The 17,779-nt window shown below is 36.7% G+C and overlaps 1 protein-coding gene across 1 annotated transcript in view; it reads right to left on the reverse strand.

The window, feature by feature from the left end:
- Positions 1-17,779, reverse strand: part of ABCA12 (ATP-binding cassette, sub-family A (ABC1), member 12) — a 227,578-nt gene that overhangs the window by 13,702 nt on the left and 196,097 nt on the right. The window contains exons 40-49 of the mRNA XM_011967889.1: positions 14,063-14,117; positions 13,315-13,492; positions 11,704-11,819; positions 10,234-10,393; positions 8,879-9,132; positions 5,918-6,122; positions 4,159-4,268; positions 3,715-3,856; positions 2,536-2,670; positions 108-211 (exon numbers count right to left, since the gene is read on the reverse strand). Of these exons, the coding sequence (XP_011823279.1) occupies positions 108-211; positions 2,536-2,670; positions 3,715-3,856; positions 4,159-4,268; positions 5,918-6,122; positions 8,879-9,132; positions 10,234-10,393; positions 11,704-11,819; positions 13,315-13,492; positions 14,063-14,117 (1,459 nt within the window). The remainder of the gene's footprint in view (positions 1-107; positions 212-2,535; positions 2,671-3,714; positions 3,857-4,158; positions 4,269-5,917; positions 6,123-8,878; positions 9,133-10,233; positions 10,394-11,703; positions 11,820-13,314; positions 13,493-14,062; positions 14,118-17,779) is intronic.

Here is a 17,779-nt window from a genome sequence, read left to right on the forward strand (position 1 = left end):
ATAAAAAATATATATAAATATATATATATATGTTATACAGGATTACCTTTGCCCATCTATCATCCTAAGATTGTGTGGATTCACTTTAAAGATTTCACTCAGTTTACCTGTGAGATGTGAGGATGACGGAACATTTGTTCTGTACTTCTTCTGAAATGATCTTCCAGAGGTGCCGTTTCGACTTCGGATCCATCCCAGAGCTTGGCTCATCCTTAGTAGAAAGTTACAAGAAAAATTTATCAAATTAATTTTTGATGAAGTTCTTTTCATGAATTACTGCATTTCACTTCCCTAGAACAGAAACACTTTTCGAGGTCCTGTGACTAACTCGTTTTATACTTAATAGGCTTCTTTCTGCTGCTGTCAAAAAGCTCAAAATTAATCATTTAAAATTGTCAATCTGTTTTAAAAAGTGTCTCAGTTAAGTTGACACCCTGTTACTTTACATCCGTCTCTTATGTTTCTTTGGAAAAAAATTCCACTTCCATTACTGGCAAAGTAGAGTTCTTATATTTAATTCTACCTTGCCACATATATAAGCCACATCAACAAGATTACCACCTTGGTCCCGATAGCAGAATTGTGGCTATGAGTGATAATATGCTATGTGAAGCAGAAAGAACATAATTTGATATTTCAGTAAATTTGTTTGAGGTATATTTTTAGTTTTCGGTTATTAATTGAAGTTTAACACTCCTTAGGAAATAAAAACAAGATTTGTAGAAATTGCCAAGTAGAAAGATATACATTGTTTTTCAAAGTAAATGATGTTATGAAAAATCATTCAGACATAAAATTAGAATATGTAGCAGTAGATCATCTAAACACACAATAACAGATTTTGACACATTATAGGTCAAGATTAGGTAAAAATTTAAAAAATATACTTGTAACGAAAAATATGTACATATGTACATAACTAGAGGCTTGTATTTACAGCATGGTGTTAAATCTAAAGAAAGGAATGGGTTATGTGGAAGCTAATATAGTTGAGTTCATAGAAGTAGAGAGGAGAATAATGGTTACTAGAGGCTGGAGGCATAGCAGGGAGAGGAGGATAGAGAGAGATTGGTTAATGAATACAAAATTACAGCTAGACAAGAGGAATAAGTTCTAGTGGTCTATAGCACTGTAGGGTTACTATAGTTAACAATAATTTATTGTATATTTTCAAATAGTTAGAAGAAAGGATTTTGAATGTTCCCAGCACAAGGAAATGATACATATTTGAGGTGATAGATAAGCCAATTACTCTGATTTGATCATTACATATTGTATACAGGAATCAAAATATCACACTATACTCCATAAATATGTATAAAATATTATGTGTCAAAATAGTAGTTAAATAATTTTTTAAAAACTAAAGAAATGAGTGTTAATTTGGGGAAACAAAGGATACACTGTCACTGCTCCTATTTTTGAAGAAGATAGCATATTTAGTAAATGCATGTAGAAGAAAACTTGGTATCTTTCATAGTCAATATTTCATTTTGGTTCATTAATACATAATGTTTACATTAAACATTTAACATTTTAAAGTACTTTACATTTGTTATTTCACAGAGGTGCCTAAGGATTGTTTTGTTCAATTTAAGGAACATTTACACAATAGAATTCCATTATAAGCATCGATTGGCAGAGATATAATGCATTATAAGCTTCTGGTATTATACAAAGATGGGCTGTGCATCATTCTATCTGGCAGTTTAAATGATTTGATCCACTGTATGACTTAATCCCTGGAATAATGTGGTGACTTATAACTGTATTATGATTCCTTATAGTTAAGGCTCTTTCAGAGTTTGGAGGTCCTTGAATGAAGGGGATTTTCCAAAATAAGGGCAAGTATATTTCTCTGAAATAAACACCCTTTTACAAAGTTAGACTTGAGGTGCAAAATATTAACATTACTTCTATGTGTAATTTCTATTTCCAGGTGATCAATTAAATTCTCCGTCTCTTAAGAAAAATGTAAATGTGGAATGCATTTCTTCCCCATCCTACACCACCCCCCATTCAGATGAAATAGGATGGTATGCATCACATCCTAAGCTAGATAACTCATTTTTAAGCAACAAGGAAATAAAATTTAGTACAACACATTGTCCTAAAATGTGCCTGTCCTCCATAGTAGAAGCTGGAAAATATGAGTTTACCTACTCAGTTCCTAACAGAAAAAGAGAGATGATTTCTTCAATAGATGGGAATCAAATTCTACCATATTCCATAACTTTCTTGAGCACCTTGAATTTGTTTCACTTCCCATTTCCATGCCAGTGTTTCCTCTGAAATGCACTAAGCCATTGCTTTCAGATAAAACATTTTCGAGGGCATAGTGTTGTGGTAACAAATTATTTGCTGATATAAACTCCTTTATTGAGATAGTGTACATAAAGTGCTTTGTACAATAGCTAACACATAGTGAGACCTCCATAAATGTTGGCTGCAATCATGATGATGAAATGTTAACACATACAATCAGATATGCTGTTCTAATTATGGAGTGGCCTTTTAAAATAATGATTCTCTTACCAGCAGTAGAATGGAAGGTTTCCCTATCAAAGCTAGTGCAGTGGATAATTTTCTTTTTGTGCCATAACTGCACATGGAGGTAGCTCTGTCCTTGAAGGGTATCAGGTGAAGTCTCCTAAGGAGTTTATGAACAGTCTGTGGGCAATAAAAGAGGAGTTAGGTTGACCTTCCTGTGCCAAAACCCTTAAAGCACTAAATAGAAAAAAAGATGCTCATGAAAAGAAAATTTCATCATGCAGAATATATCTGGGAAAAAAAAATGAAAACACTTAAATTCAACTAGATTTTATTTTTATTTTCAAAGAATCACTTTAAGATTAATAGTTTATTTGAAGAGATTCTTTGGAGGTTCATTTTCAGATGGGATTCCCTCCCCCATCAAATGTGTGTGTGTGTTTACAATTGCAGATTGAACTTTTTGCTGCATTACCACAAGATTCTCTAGTAAGGCTTAATAGAGCTAAAACAGAATTCACAAGGCAGGGTTCTCACTGACTGTTATCGCTGCTTCCTCTTTCTTCTTACTGAGAGGTGAGTTGTCATAAAGGCTTTCAGTCTATTTAAAACTGACCTAGTATCAAAACGTTAGCACATTAGGAATCATGGGTTCTTGTAGTTATTTCTGTAGTTAAATAGTCCTGGCAAATAATGAAATCCTGGTTGAACTTAAACAACAGATCCTCAGGATTGCAAAAGTAGAAGAAACTGCCCTAAGGGTTAGCCATCTCATTAAAATGGCAAATAGTTGCAGTGAGATATAAAGCCATAGATTAAAAACCAAAGTGGAAACTAATCTATTTTACTTGGGCGTTTTGCCGTTAACTCTTTGTGTCAGTGCTCATCCAAACACTACAAGATGTACAGGCATCACCAGCCAATGCTCAGCCCAGAGCCTAACGCAAGTGTGATCCTCTGTTTAATAGTTCTTAAAAGGGTAACTGAACAAACACGGGCCAAGGAGCTTCTAAACCTAATTTCACAGGTGCATATATAATACACATGACCAAACTAAGAGGGACTCGCTGCCATTGCCACTGCCAGAAGGAAAATGACATAATTTTCCAGGTGGTTTTGTGGGGAAATGGTGGGGCAGGGGGATAGTGGGGTGCGGTGGGGCAGGGGACAGAAGCAGAAACAATAATGGTTTCAAATTAAGTAGTTTTTCACACTTGTACTCACTTCTTTAATATCCTTTTCTGGAATTCCATGTACCCTGGCATAGAAATACAAATGTTCTTCCACAGTTACCAGGTCATCTAACGCATCTTCCTGAGGACAGTAGCCAACTAATGAGCTGTGAGAATCAACGTGACCCAGAGATCTGAATTGAGAGAATAAAAAACACAGATGAATTTCAAAGGATTTATCCCTCCTGGTTCCCAAATGCTGGGAAGGTAGCTCTATTTTGGTCATGGTGGTCAATGACTTCGATAAAAAGGGATAAAATAATCCCACTATCAGATTCACATTTAAAGGTTTAAACATTTCCACCCACCTTAATAGCTTTGTTCTCCCCTAAGGATTGAATACTATAACCACAAAATAACATTAAATGTTCATTTCAATTATTTTTCTCATTGAAGTACTTTGTACTCGGTAAATTGAAGCATTAGTTTTTCATACCCAGTCTTATTTCTGATCAGAATGTTTCCACTTGAAGGAATGATGTCTCCGGTCAGCATCTTGAATATAGTGGTCTTTCCTGCTCCATTCACTCCAAGAAGGCCAAAACACTGGTTTCAGGGAGAAAAAGAAGATGTAAACCTTAATCCAAACCAATGACATACTGCTTTTGTATCTCTCCCTCTTCTCCCTGGGTGAAATAAATTACCAAGATAAATAAATCACTGGAATTATTCATGGGTAGTGTAGTGCTCTTGATAAAACTTCCTCTTTTAAAACAAATGGATACTATGTATTCTTTTTCCTTTAACCATCTGAACATGTGTGTATACACACACACACACACACAGAGGACCTATTTTACATATTATGTTATATCATCCCTCTATGTGACATAATAAAATACCCCACAAATAAGATCTACTAACCCAGCAGAGTAATTATATTTATAGATTTCACATTATTCACACAAAATCACAACTTTACTGAATACGCTATTGAGGCAATAGTTTCTTTGTACTGTCAAATAAATTTGATGCGTGTAGTTTGCAGCTCTGCTTGGAAAACTAAGTGGCACAGCCATATTTGCTTTCTCTTTTCAATGCTGCTTTAATATTGCTTCTGTGAGAAGGGCAAGAATATAAATAAATAGATGCAGTCCTAGGACCTCAATTCCGAAAACGTATGTCTTTATGATGTTTTTTGAGGAGGACTGGAAATGAAAGGGTGAAGACAGCACCTTGAACAGGCTTCCTGACCAAAGTCTACCCCAGAGCAAGTAGACAGTAGTTTAGGAAGGGGCTCAGGACTTGCTGTGTGGTAGGACTTGTTGAATTCCCTCTGCCAAGCAGGAAGACTCATAGGGTAAATAATATTAACTTTGGCACCAACCTAATACCTGGACATATGTAAATTATATACACAGTCAGCCCTCCTTATTTCTAACCTTTAGATCCAACCAACTATGGATTGAAAATATTCAGTGGGGAACAAAGCATCTGTACTGAACGTGTACAGAGTTCCTATGTTCTTATTCCCTAAACAATACACTATAACTACTATTTACATAGCATTTACATTGCATTGGGTATTGTAAGTAATCTGGAGATTACTTAAAGTATACAGTGGGATGTGCATAGATTATATGCAGTACTACATTATTTTATATCAGGAACTTGAACATCTGTGGATTTCTGTGGATTTTGATATCCTTGGGGGTCCTGGAACCAATCTCCCATGGATATGGAGGGATGACTCTATATGTGTATACATATACATATATATGTGTATGTATATGTGTATCTATATGCATGTGTGTATTTTTTCCCAGGGAAATATTCAGAGTAACTTTTATATTTCTAGAAAAAAATTATGGAGAAATAATTAAGATTTTTTTCTTTCTTTTTTTTGAGGCAGAATCACTCTGTCACCCAAGCTGGAGTGCAGTGGTACAATCTCAGCTCACTGCAGCCTCCACCTCCCAGGTTCAAGTGATTCTCGTACCTCAGCCTCCCGAGTAGCTGGAACTACAGACATGCACCACCATGCCTAGCTAATTTTTATATTTTTAGTAGAGACGTGGTTTCACCACGTTGGCCAGGCTGATCTCAAACTCCTGACCTCAAGTGATCCGCCCACCTTGGCCTCCCAAAGTGCTAAGATTACATGAGCCACTGTGCCTGGCCAATAATTAAGATTTTAATTTGTCACACAGTATGCCAACGAAAAGGACAGTTAGAAACAAAACACAGTTTCTTACCTCTCCAGCAGGTATCCCAATGCTGATGTTGTTTACAGCTATAATCTTTTTGTGGATAAGTTGGTAGGTCTTTGTGAGACGATAAAGTTGGACCAGGTCAAATTCAGCCGCACCACTCTCAACTCTTAATCTCTCAGCCCGCACATCTTCATCCTCATCTATTGTCTCCCTTACATGTGAAGAATTAAATTTTCTGAAGAAAAGCCTAAAAATGGACCCAGTGATTTTACATCAGTGATTTTGAAATGACATTATTCAATTTTGACATGTTTTGGTGGGTTTTCATGTCACTAACAGTGTACTAGTCATCATTAGACTTCTTTTACATTTGTAATGAATTGTGCTACTCAGATAACTTAAGAAATCTGTATAGACCCTCTTCACTGTATTCACCATGTTATTTGTGAAACGGCTTTTGTTCTCCATGCCTTAAATGTTTACAGATCCACTCTTAAGATTCATAATTCTAATTTCAGTAATAAGGAAGTGTTTGAAGGTTAGTTCCTAAGAGAGGGACTAAGGAACTCCAGAATCGTTAGGAAAACTCATCATCTACAAACCTAAGACCAATGATCACCTTTAAAAAAAAAAATCCTTTCAGCCAGGTGCAGTGGCTTACCCCTATAATCGCAGCACTTTGAGAAGCTGAGGCAGGCGGATCACCTGAGGTCAGAAGTTCAAGACCAGCCTGGCCAACCTGTCAAAACTCTGTCTCTACTAAAAATACAAAAATTACACAGGCATGGCGGTGCACGCCTGTAGTCCCAGCTGCTTGGAAGGCTGAGGCAGGAGAATTGCTTGAATGCGGGAGGCAGAGGTTGCAGTGAGCCAAGATCACACTACTGCACTCTAGCCTGGGCAGCAGAGCAAGACTCCGTCTCAAAAAAAAATTTTTTTTTCAATTAAATTTAAAAAGCCTCTCTATTTTTTTTTAATTTTAGAAACAGCATAAGATCTGCCCTTTTAACAAAATTTTAAGTGCACAATACAGTATTGTTAACTATAGGCACAATATTGTACAGCAGATATATCTACTTTTATAATCATCAATAATATGAATGCTATCGTTATTCTGTACTTGTTTTACTATTAATGTCTCACCTAGGATTTAGCCAATATTTTAAGGTTATCAGCCCTCCAAACTCATTAAGTCCCAAACCCACCTTGATATCTTGGCTAACAAATACCAAAAAAAAAATAAAAAATAAATAAAAAAATTAAAGAAATCAATCCAGGTTTTCTTCCCAATGTCCCAGTTTCTTCTGAAGAGATCCCCAAAGACCCCAACCGTAATGTTTCTTCTAATCTTCCTTATTCCAAAATCATGTAGTCAGTCTCCAAATACTGAAAAGGCCTTTTTTGTTGTTTTTTTTTTTTGTGAGACGGAGTCTGGCTCTGCTGCCTAGGCTGGAGTGCAGTGGCACCATCTCGGCTCACTGCAACCTCCGCCTCCTGGGTTCAAACGATTCTCGTGCCTGAACCTCCCCAGTAGCTAGGATTATAGGCACGCACCATCACGTCCATCTAGTTCTTGTATTTTTAGTATAGATGGGGTTTCACCATGTTCGTCAAGCTGGTCTTGAACTCCTGACCTCAGGTGATCTGCCCGCCTTGGCCTCCCAAAGTGCTGGGATTACAGGCATGAGCCACCGAGCCTTATAACACCCTATCATGGATTATTTTCTGCCTAGTCCTATAGGCTTTTATCCTTCTTAGCTAGATTTCTCCAGGAGCTAAAACTGCTCCTGGGTCTCTAACTCTTCCATTCCAGTCTGCAGTGCATCTACAAAATTACACTTCTTCAAGCACAACTTCATCATGTTTTTCTCGTTCAAAAACTCTTAATGAATGTCCATTTGTTTGCTGAATAAAACCCAAACCATATCTCTTTATCAAGCATTTAAGAGATTCCATAATCTCCCAACTGCATGTTAAACTGTAACTCCTACTTTTACCTTACATTTATTCTATGTTCTAACTAAATTATAATACTTCTTTCTTAAATATGCTCTAATATATTTCTCTATCTCTGCTCTTTTATTTCCTCTCATTATTTACTTAAAATTTTATTTTTCAATAGATGATACATGTACATGTCATTAAAATTTAAATGGTACCGAAGAATATATAGTGAAAACTGGTCATCTTCAACCATGTCTCTCTCTCATCAGGAGAGGCACTCACAATTAGAGATAGTCTATGGATATGTCTGCATAAATAATTCTTTTCTGTTTAACTGGAATGGCAATATACTTTACACCTAGTTCTGAACCTTGCATATTTAAATTAGTAAATATTAAAGACACTTCCAAATGTTACATAGAGAACTATATCATTCTTTCTAATGGCTGCTTAATGTTCTATTAGTCCCTAAATGAAGGACGTTTATGCTGTTTCTGTTCTTTTGCTATTGGAAATGGTTACTATGATGAATAACTTTAAACATACATAAGTCTGTATATCTGTGAGCATATATGTAAGCATTCCAGAAATGGAATTGCTGGGTCAATTGCATGTGTATTTCTTCTCGTTTATGATGCTGTCTTCACTTTTTCTTAGTCTTCTTTTCCCAAACTCATGGCCAACATGCTCCACACTCAATCCTCTTTCCCCATTTCTGCCTAGAAAGTGTCTTCCATTTTCCCAAACTCAACTCAAAGACTACATCTTTTGTTTATGTACATATTTTCACTTCACCACTGTATCTTAATCTTTTTAAGGTTAACAACTGTGCTTATTTAATTTTATTCCCTCACTCAACAGCAATAGTTGCAGTCACATATTAAGATTTGATACCTATTTACTAGAATAAAATAGTGAATTATGCTAGAATTTTTTTAAAGTTTTTGAGCCAAACATTTCCATATTACCAATGGAAAAGCTTAGATTATTGACTTCTTTCTCAATAGCTTGAATTGAGTTCTGTTTTAGATGTCAAATGTATGCTTTCATTACATTTACCTGAGTTTCTTTATCAGGGATTCATTGATTAAGAGTCTCAAGAAAAAAAACATGGTGCCCTGAGAAACCAGAGCCACAAACATTGCACCTAGTTTATCCATCTCAAAGGTTTCATTTGGGTATTCCACTCCATATGCTTTTAAGAAGTCTAGGACCGACTGTTGTTGAGAAAGTTCAATCAAACCGTAGCCAAAACAGAATTGTGGGAAAATCAGGAAAATGCGCTTGAGGGTTTCAGAAATAAGTTCTAAAGTCTGAAATAAGAGAAATAAAAATAAAACTCAGTGTTAAACTTCCAAAAAGCTGACAAAAATTTAAAAATAGATGTAGACAAATAGTGAAACCTAAAAAGCTTATCTAGATTGACAATTATTGCCCATGTAGGCTGAATTTGCATACAACTATTTAGTATAGTAAATCGTGGCTGTTTATCACCGAAATACAAGCAGAAAATCATTATATGAGGCCACCTCTAATGTTGGACCTAATCCTGGAGGCAAAATTATTTCTAGACCTGCCTTTAATCCCAGGAATGTAGGGCTAGCCAGCGTGTTGGGGTCTGACACAGGGTATCGTTATGTGCCCGAGGGAGGGAGGTACTTGGTACAGTAAAATTTTGGAACCCAAGATATTCCCTACTTGGAGAGTGACTAAAATGGTGAAAAGAGGTAGAAGAGGAGCCAACATGTCTCCAAAAGGGGCAAATAGCTCCTTTTCACATTATTCACACATGGGCCAACAACTTCCACTTCATGAATTTTCTTCCTTCTCCCAGAGTATGCTTGTCTAGTCCTCAGTTCACTTCATTTCCTCTCTATTCTTTTCTGTTCAATTGCCTGGCACTGTTAGTGCTTCTCTTCTCACTAATCGTAATTGTCAGCTCTGAATGGAAAGTGATGCTTACAATGAAGTAGTCTCCAATACATGATTGAAAGGGGATGACTTAGGTTTTTTCTCTATGAATGTTCAAATGAATCGAAGCTCATAGTCATATAACTAAGTCATTGTCCTTGTCACCACCATACCATAAGAATTTGTTAATGAGGAAGATGTTTAGCTGACCAATGGTTGCGATTTCTGTAGGGCTGCACAATACATCTGATTTCACCTCCATCACCCCATTCAAGCCCTATCAGGTGTCAATAGTTTTGACACTCAGTACATACAATGATAGGCATTAACTTAGATGAGGCCCAAAAAGGATTTTAAAAGCTGTAGTTTCTCCTCTCCCAAATTTAATAGAATCAACTGATATTCTTCTTTTTTATGCAGAATAAATAAAATCTTTCTATCTGGAACATGTTGAAGCTTTTGATAAATTCACTGAAATTTAGCAGACTAATAAGGGACCTTACCGGATCATTAGGCTTTTCCTTGGAAAGAAAGTATACCACTGACAGGGAAACAATGGAATTAATGCCAAAAAATAAGTTGACACAGACATAAGTGATGAAGGCCATTCCTGTTTCATGGAAGAGTCCAGCCAGCAAGTACATCCAAGAAAATGTTGCATACCTGCAGGTTAAAAACACGATGAAATAAAATTATGCCTTGGCCAGGCATGGTGGCTCACACCTGTAATACTAACGCTTTAGGAGGCTGAGGCAGGTGGATCACTTGAGCCCAGGAGTTTGAGACCAGCGTGAGCAACTTGGCAAAACCCTGTCTCTACAGAAAAATACAAAAATCAGCCGGGCATCGTGGCATGCACCTGTAGTCCTGGTTATTTGGGAGGCTGAGGTGGGAGGATCACCTAAGTCCGGGAGGTCAAACTGTGGTGAGCTGTGATCATGCCACTGCACTCCAGTCTGGGTGACAGAGTGAGATCCCGTCTCAAAAAAGAAATGCCTTAGTTATTCTATTTTACAAAAAATAACAATTTAAATGGGCTTCCAAAGTAAAAATAACCATTAGGGATGAGTTGTCAAACCTTGTAACTAGATCTCTCTTTCATTCCTTTTTGACAAAAAAATCCAAAGAGTGTTTTTAAAAAACAGAAAAAAGCCTCTTTTAAGAAACCTTGGGTAGTTCTACATCATTAAAACTACAAATTAATCTCTCCTGAATATGGTATTATCCCGCCTAGGCAAGCCTTTTTGGTTGCTCAGAAATATGAGTTTAATCAGTATAAATCTTATAATTTAAAGTTGAGGAAAAGTAATGACACGGTTCAAGTCTAGCTGAGCAGAAAGAGCATGCTTAGAAGCTGGCTAGCCTGTTTTGAGCAAAACCTTGAGCAATTTGGGGGGCGATTAAATAGATCTAGAGACAGAGTTTCTGCATCAGCTACAATTGCTAATTAAGGGTTACTACCATGTATTCAGGGCAGAAAGATTTGTTATGCTAAGCATTGATTATATCAGCCTGTATTACCTATATTAGCTTACTATAGAAACAATATATGTGTGTCCTTAGACATCTATAAAAAGATAAATATAAATAAATATACATGAATATATATGCATTTTATAATGCTATGTATACTCATATAGTCAATATATAAATTTATACATGTATACATATTTTCTAGTCATTCTAAAGCTTTCGTTTTATGTAAATGAGATCACATATGTAAATTAGGAAGCATGACACTTGGCACCCAATAAATGCTTATTAATTTTAGGTATTACTATTAATAACATTAATTTTCAAAAGTATTATACTTTACAGTCTACGGACTAGCAAGTGCAATGTATTGTTAATCTCACTCATGTCAAATGAAACCCCAAGACAGTTGTAATTTAGCTAATGAGATTTAGTCCTATTTGTATCTAGGGGCATTTAATTCTATTAATTCTTCTTTCATTGCTTAATCAGCAGCTTACCCAAACAGGAGAAGTAGAAGAGATACGGCGCCTAGGTTGTTTTCACTGTAGAATGCAGGTAACTTGAAAATCGCAATGATACCAATTGAAAATGCCACAGGCACCAAGTAGAAAACCTATGGAAATATTTAAAACAATGTTTAATATGTGACAAGCATTTTTCAAAAAAAGAAATCAATAACCCATCTAGTTTAAAACTCCAACAAGTTGACCTAGAAAAATTTGAAGAAATGAATTCTTATTTATGTTCCCATTGCTTGTAACATTCAACTTATTTTACATTGATTTCACTTTAGAATTTGTCTCCTGCAATATGAGGTTAAGCCAATCTCCATCTTTAACAGATATATAAGGAGTCCCTGGTGTTCCTGCCTTAGGCTTTGAGACTTGGGATGGTTCAGTGACAGAGGTTCAGTGAGAAAGATAAGACAGCCAGGTATCTTGGTATTACATTCAGTCCTCAAAGTATTGATTTCGTTTTGAGTCCTGGAACTCTCTCAGATGATTGATTTCTAAAGCTTGGTTATCAGTGTGAACCACTCTGTGCAAAGCAGCAGGGCATCGGGTCCCACATATCCTCATAATCACAGGCATATGAACAAAGAACTTATTATTTTGTTGGCAAGTAGAAATATTAAATGCTGAGGAGTTTGCAGGAAGATGGACATAATGAAGGTGGTGGTAATTTAATTTGCAGGTCGGGGAGGAGGAATCTCCTAAATTGGAATGAGCTCCAGATATAAGACAACAGAATCCTGAAGTACTAACTAGACCTTCAGAGAAGTATGTACTTGAAATTTTCTTAACATTAAAGCTCTTGTTAAGTCCTGAACAGTCATTACTATTCTTTTAGATTTGACTTCTACAACAAACACATTTTAGACCTCACTGGATACATTAACAAAATGCATAATGCAGTTAATTACTCTCCAACCCTTTAAGCCAATGATCTTGACAGCAACTCAGACACTTTCACCATAATCACCAGGCAAATGCATACCCATCCTGGGCTTTTGGCCAACATTGGTATGTTTGGAGTCACGAACAACCATCTGAACTTGGGACCATTTTATGCAAATGAGAGAGCTATCAATGAAATACATTCCTTCTTTTTCCTACTAATCTTCTTTAATGTGTCATTAGCAGGGGCTACTACTTCACATTTTTCACTATTAGTTGATTAAATTTTTATAAGCTTGATTGTTTGGCACAATTAGGTAAGGATATGTTGCTGCTAAGCTTCTATTTCTCCACAGTACTGACAGTAAGACTTCAGCATGCTTAAAATCACCTGGCGGATCTTTTTAAAAATGCATATTCTCCACACTCCCCTCCTAAGATATGGATTTAACAGATCTGGAGTGGGGCCCAGAAATACACATTTTAAGTGCCCTAGGGAATCTGATCTAGTCCACAGAGATGAGGGCAGGTAGGTTATCTTTCCTCCAACCACTGGATAAAGATAAGCCTGACTCAAGTCATTTTCTCTATTTCCTGTCGTCGTCACAACAATTTGAACAAACTAGAGTAAATAACTCTTGAATAGAAAACTGATGTCTTCTATCCAAATTAATCTTTTATTTCCTGCAACGAATGGCATACGTTACTCACCATGTCATAAATGAAGTTTGTTACCCAGTAGCATGTCACACCAATGCCTGAAATGTGCTGCAACTGTTTGGCTTTGGTTTGATGTTCCCTTACAACATAGGTGACAAAGCTGGCGGTGGTGACAGAGTAGCCCATCAAGATAGACAGTGCCACTAAAATATCGATTAAACTGCTGATTCTAGAGTGAGCAATAGGGAGAGGAAAACACACATAAGTTTTTGGAACTCTTTTCCTCTCAGAAAGATTCATAACCAAAACCATCAACAAAACAGTACAAGAGTTGGCTGTGACACAAATAAGGCATCCTGCAAGGCAGCCAGATAATATCTCCAACGTGACTCCGCCGTGACCCCAGAATAGATGTAGTTCTAGTGCATCGGAATTGACTAGGGATATTTGATAGAAAAACCTCGGTCTCCAGCGGTTACAGAGTCTGTGCAAGGGATGTATCATTCTTGAGCACAGAAACCATACTTATTTGCTATGCAGGGAAGTTGAAGTGATGTAGCACTTATCACTTGACTTCTAAAAGCAGCAAACGCTTGTGAGTCTGCAGTCAACAAGCTCTACTTGGCAAGCCCACTCTACACCCTTGCAGAAACTTCCTTTTATCCCCGTCAGTGACATATTACCAGCCCTTCTAGATTGACATTCATTCAGACACAACTGTGATTTCCAATTACAGCACTTTATACAGAGGCTCAGCCATGTCAAGGAGAAAGTAGTCATGCTAGAGACATCTGCTTACGTGGCTTGTTCTTGGTCTTGCACTCCTGGATAAGGATGGCTATACATGATGATGCCTTAAAGAAGAAACAGTTCTTCTATTAACAGGTATTCAGTTAATCAGAAATACCAATTTTTAGATGAATAATATTCAACACTTTCCTCCTTATATTATCATCTAAACAATTTTATTTGGGGGACCTTTTTATAAAGGAAAATTATTTTTCCCCTAATCCCATTAATGCCATACGATTGGTGGCACTCACATAAAAAGAGGTTTTTCACATTGTGTTTAGAACCTTTCGGAAGGGAACGAGAATTTATATTTCTTCTTTTTTTTGAGACGGAGTCTTGCTCTGTCACCCAGGCTGGAGTGCAGTGGTGTGATCTCGGTTCACTGCAAGCTCTGCCTCCTGGGTTCAAGCGATTCTCCTGCCTCAGCCTCCTGAGTACCTGGGACTACAGGTGCCTGGCACCTCACCCGGCGGTTTTTATTTATTTATTTATTTATTTATTGTATTTTTAGTAGAGACGGGATTTCACTGTGTTAGCCAGGATGGTCTCAATTTCCTGACCTCATGATGTGCTCCCCTTGGCCTCCCAAAGTGCTGGGATTACAGGCATGAGCCACCGTGCCCCACCCCAAGAATTTATATTTCTTATATTGCATTTCCCTCTAGTGTGTTATATTTAAATAATTATGTTCCATCTTTTCCTTCTATCTGGTCATATATATGTTTGTATTTCAACAGCACTTCAGAAACGTACATTTAAATAAGCAATTCAAAGAGGGACCAATTATTTATATGAGGATCCCTTAAAGAGCAGATAGTTACTTCCTCCATCCCTCTTTAGTGCTGTGTCTGTGGTGGGGAAATAGTATAGCCTGAGCAGACTCCTCCTTCCCCTTTATTGCTTCTAAGATGCTTATTTTTCTAGAGCTCTACCACAGTAGGGCTTGGGAACTTCAGCCATACCCGAGGCCTTTTCACTGAGACATAAATGTCTAAGAGGATTCAGAGATACTAGCTGGCTTCAGAAAAGTGGTCACTTACTTCCAATACAGTCCCAATTGTGGGGATCTCCCAGTATTGCTTATGCTTGAGTAAAAAGCAAGGCTCTTTTTTTCCCTTCCTTAGGGGACCTTGGTTAGCCAAAGTCAAAAATGAGCTGTCAACAGTTTCCCAAAGGAAAAAAATGTGAAGGTAAAGTATGTACTGCCTGAGTGACTGCGGAAAAGAATGGTAGAGGATGCCATTGAAGATGGCTCCTAAATACTTGTTCCTATAGTGTCATAAACTAAGTGGGAGCTTTCTCACTTACTGTTCATATAGTATTAGCTCATTGTACTAGGATGTTAAGGCCCTTGCGCAGCACTGAATATTATAGATGATTCTAAAGGCAGATTCTCTCAAGTTATGTTTATAATTTTTATTAAGTAGAATGTAACATCTTTTAAAGTTGTGTTCTGCAACTGTTGTATATTAAAGAAAAAATATATAGTTAAAAAACTAACAACAACAACAAAAACCAAGTTGATTTATAATGTTAATCACATCATTGGAGGCATATATTTTTCTTATCTTTTGTATAAATTAAGGGGCCTTTTTATTTATTTATTTATTTTTTGAGCCGGAGTCTCGCTCTGTCGCCCAGGCTGGAGTGCAGTGGTGTGATCTCGGTTCACTGCAAGCTCTGCCTCCTGGGTTCATGCCATTCTCCTGCCTCAGCCTCCTGAGTAGCTGGGACTACAGGTGCCCGCCACCACGCCCGGCTAATTTTTTGTATTTTTAGTAGAGGCGGGGTTTCACCGTGTTAGCCAGGATGGTCTGGATCTCCTGACCTCGTGATCCGCCCGCCTCAGCCTCCCAAAGTGTTGGGATTTCAGCCATGAGCCACAGCGCCCAGCCTACGGGGCCCTTTTTAACTGAGATTCAGTTTTCCTAGGGGCCCTACTTAAACCCTAATGCTAAATTATTATATAGGCAAGGGAGAACTTTTATTTCTGCTTTGTATTTCGGAATCAAGAAATACTCTATTTCACCAGAGAAATCCTTGCAAATACATTTTACTCCACTATGCAAAATCCTGTGGAACCAGTTTTTTATACATATTTTTAGCTGAAAGATCAAGGAAATGTGTCACAGTTGGGGACCTATATCATAATTATCTCTGTAGGTTCTACAGCATCCAACATGATGTCCAAAGTAGAGAGACTGGTCAATAAATGCTTTTAAATGAACTCAGATCTTAAAATTTCAATTAATATTTTTCTCACATATAATATATATTAAAAATAAGACATCTTCTGATGTCTCTACAGTTATAAACCTTAAATTAGATGCTTCCCATGGACCATTGCTTCTAATGCAACAAAGTAAGAATAAACATTGGAGTGGAAGGAGCAATGTGTTAGTATTCTTGAAAAAGAGCCTTGTTGTATAACACTTGTTAAGGAAAACAAGCAAACCTGTATTTTCTGAGAAGAAAGAACAGAATTTTAATGTTATATTAACCACTAGAGGGAACCACATGAATAGAATAGATATTGACATTGCAAAGGAAAGCTAATTAAAAGACTTATTAGCATGTTAGAATTCAAAGAAAATCAATTTTACAGTTAAAGTAAAATCCCAATTCATGCAAAATCTAACAAAGATGCCTTCAAACAACTAGTGTGTTGAGGGAGGCAGTGGGAGAATAATTGGGTTGATTGTTAAAACCAGTAATACTATTACAATGGTAGACCTCATATATGCATTAAGAAACAGTAAAAGTAAGTTAGGGTGATGCAGCATTTCTTCTTTGAAAGAGATCGGGTTCCTTCCAGAGAGGGTGGAAACTTACCACTTCTGTAAGTCTATTTAAGGAAAATTATTAGAGGCTAGAAGACATACTGTTACTAATATCTATATAACTCAAGCTACATCTTATATTAGTTTTAATTAAACCAGTTTAGGGTCAAAATAAACTTTATGTTTTAGAATTCTTAATTCTTTATACTCTGTAATTTAAAATATAATGTTAGGAGCTACAACAAGCCTGCCGGAGTCTAGAGTGACTCAGATTGCCTTGGTCTAAATAAAGAGCACTAATTACAAAGGAAGCCAGAATACAGTTTTTAAAAAGCTGACCCTTCAAAAGCAGCATTGGTCTCTTGTTCTCTTTATCTTTGCTACATTTTCCCCTAGTTATTTCTATAGTTCTTATACTTTCATTGTCTGTCTCAACAATGAATGTCTTTTGCTCTGAATAAAACACTCTACTGAAAGTACAGTATCCAATAGTATTTCAAACCAGGTTACACTAGACCCAATTCACTTTAGTCATCATTTAATTTAATTTACCACTTTTGACTTTGCTCTTTATTGATACTCTAGATCTAAGGACTATCTAGATCTAAAGACTATTCTTCTTGGTTTCTCCTACTAGGAAAATGCCAAAGCAATTGAGAAAAAAAATACTGTTTTCTCTGAAATGAAGACTCTTCAAGATCCTGATGCTGGAATGAGTATTGGACTCTTTGGTCTACTTCTACAGTCACCAGTACATCTGGCACACACTATGATGCCCAACAGTAGAGAGATGAAAGAAATGTAGATGTTGGCATTTCTAAAAGAGATGTTGTATCTTTTATCTTACTTAATAGACTATTAGGCTATAAATCTCAATCTTGGCCAGCAAATGTGTTTGCCAGCTTTTCTTTATTCTTTAAAAAAAAAAATTGTAGGATCAGCAT

The sequence above is a fragment of the Mandrillus leucophaeus genome, unplaced genomic scaffold (assembly GCF_000951045.1).
Source record: "Mandrillus leucophaeus isolate KB7577 unplaced genomic scaffold, Mleu.le_1.0 Scaffold815, whole genome shotgun sequence".
Lineage (NCBI taxonomy): Eukaryota > Metazoa > Chordata > Mammalia > Primates > Cercopithecidae > Mandrillus > Mandrillus leucophaeus.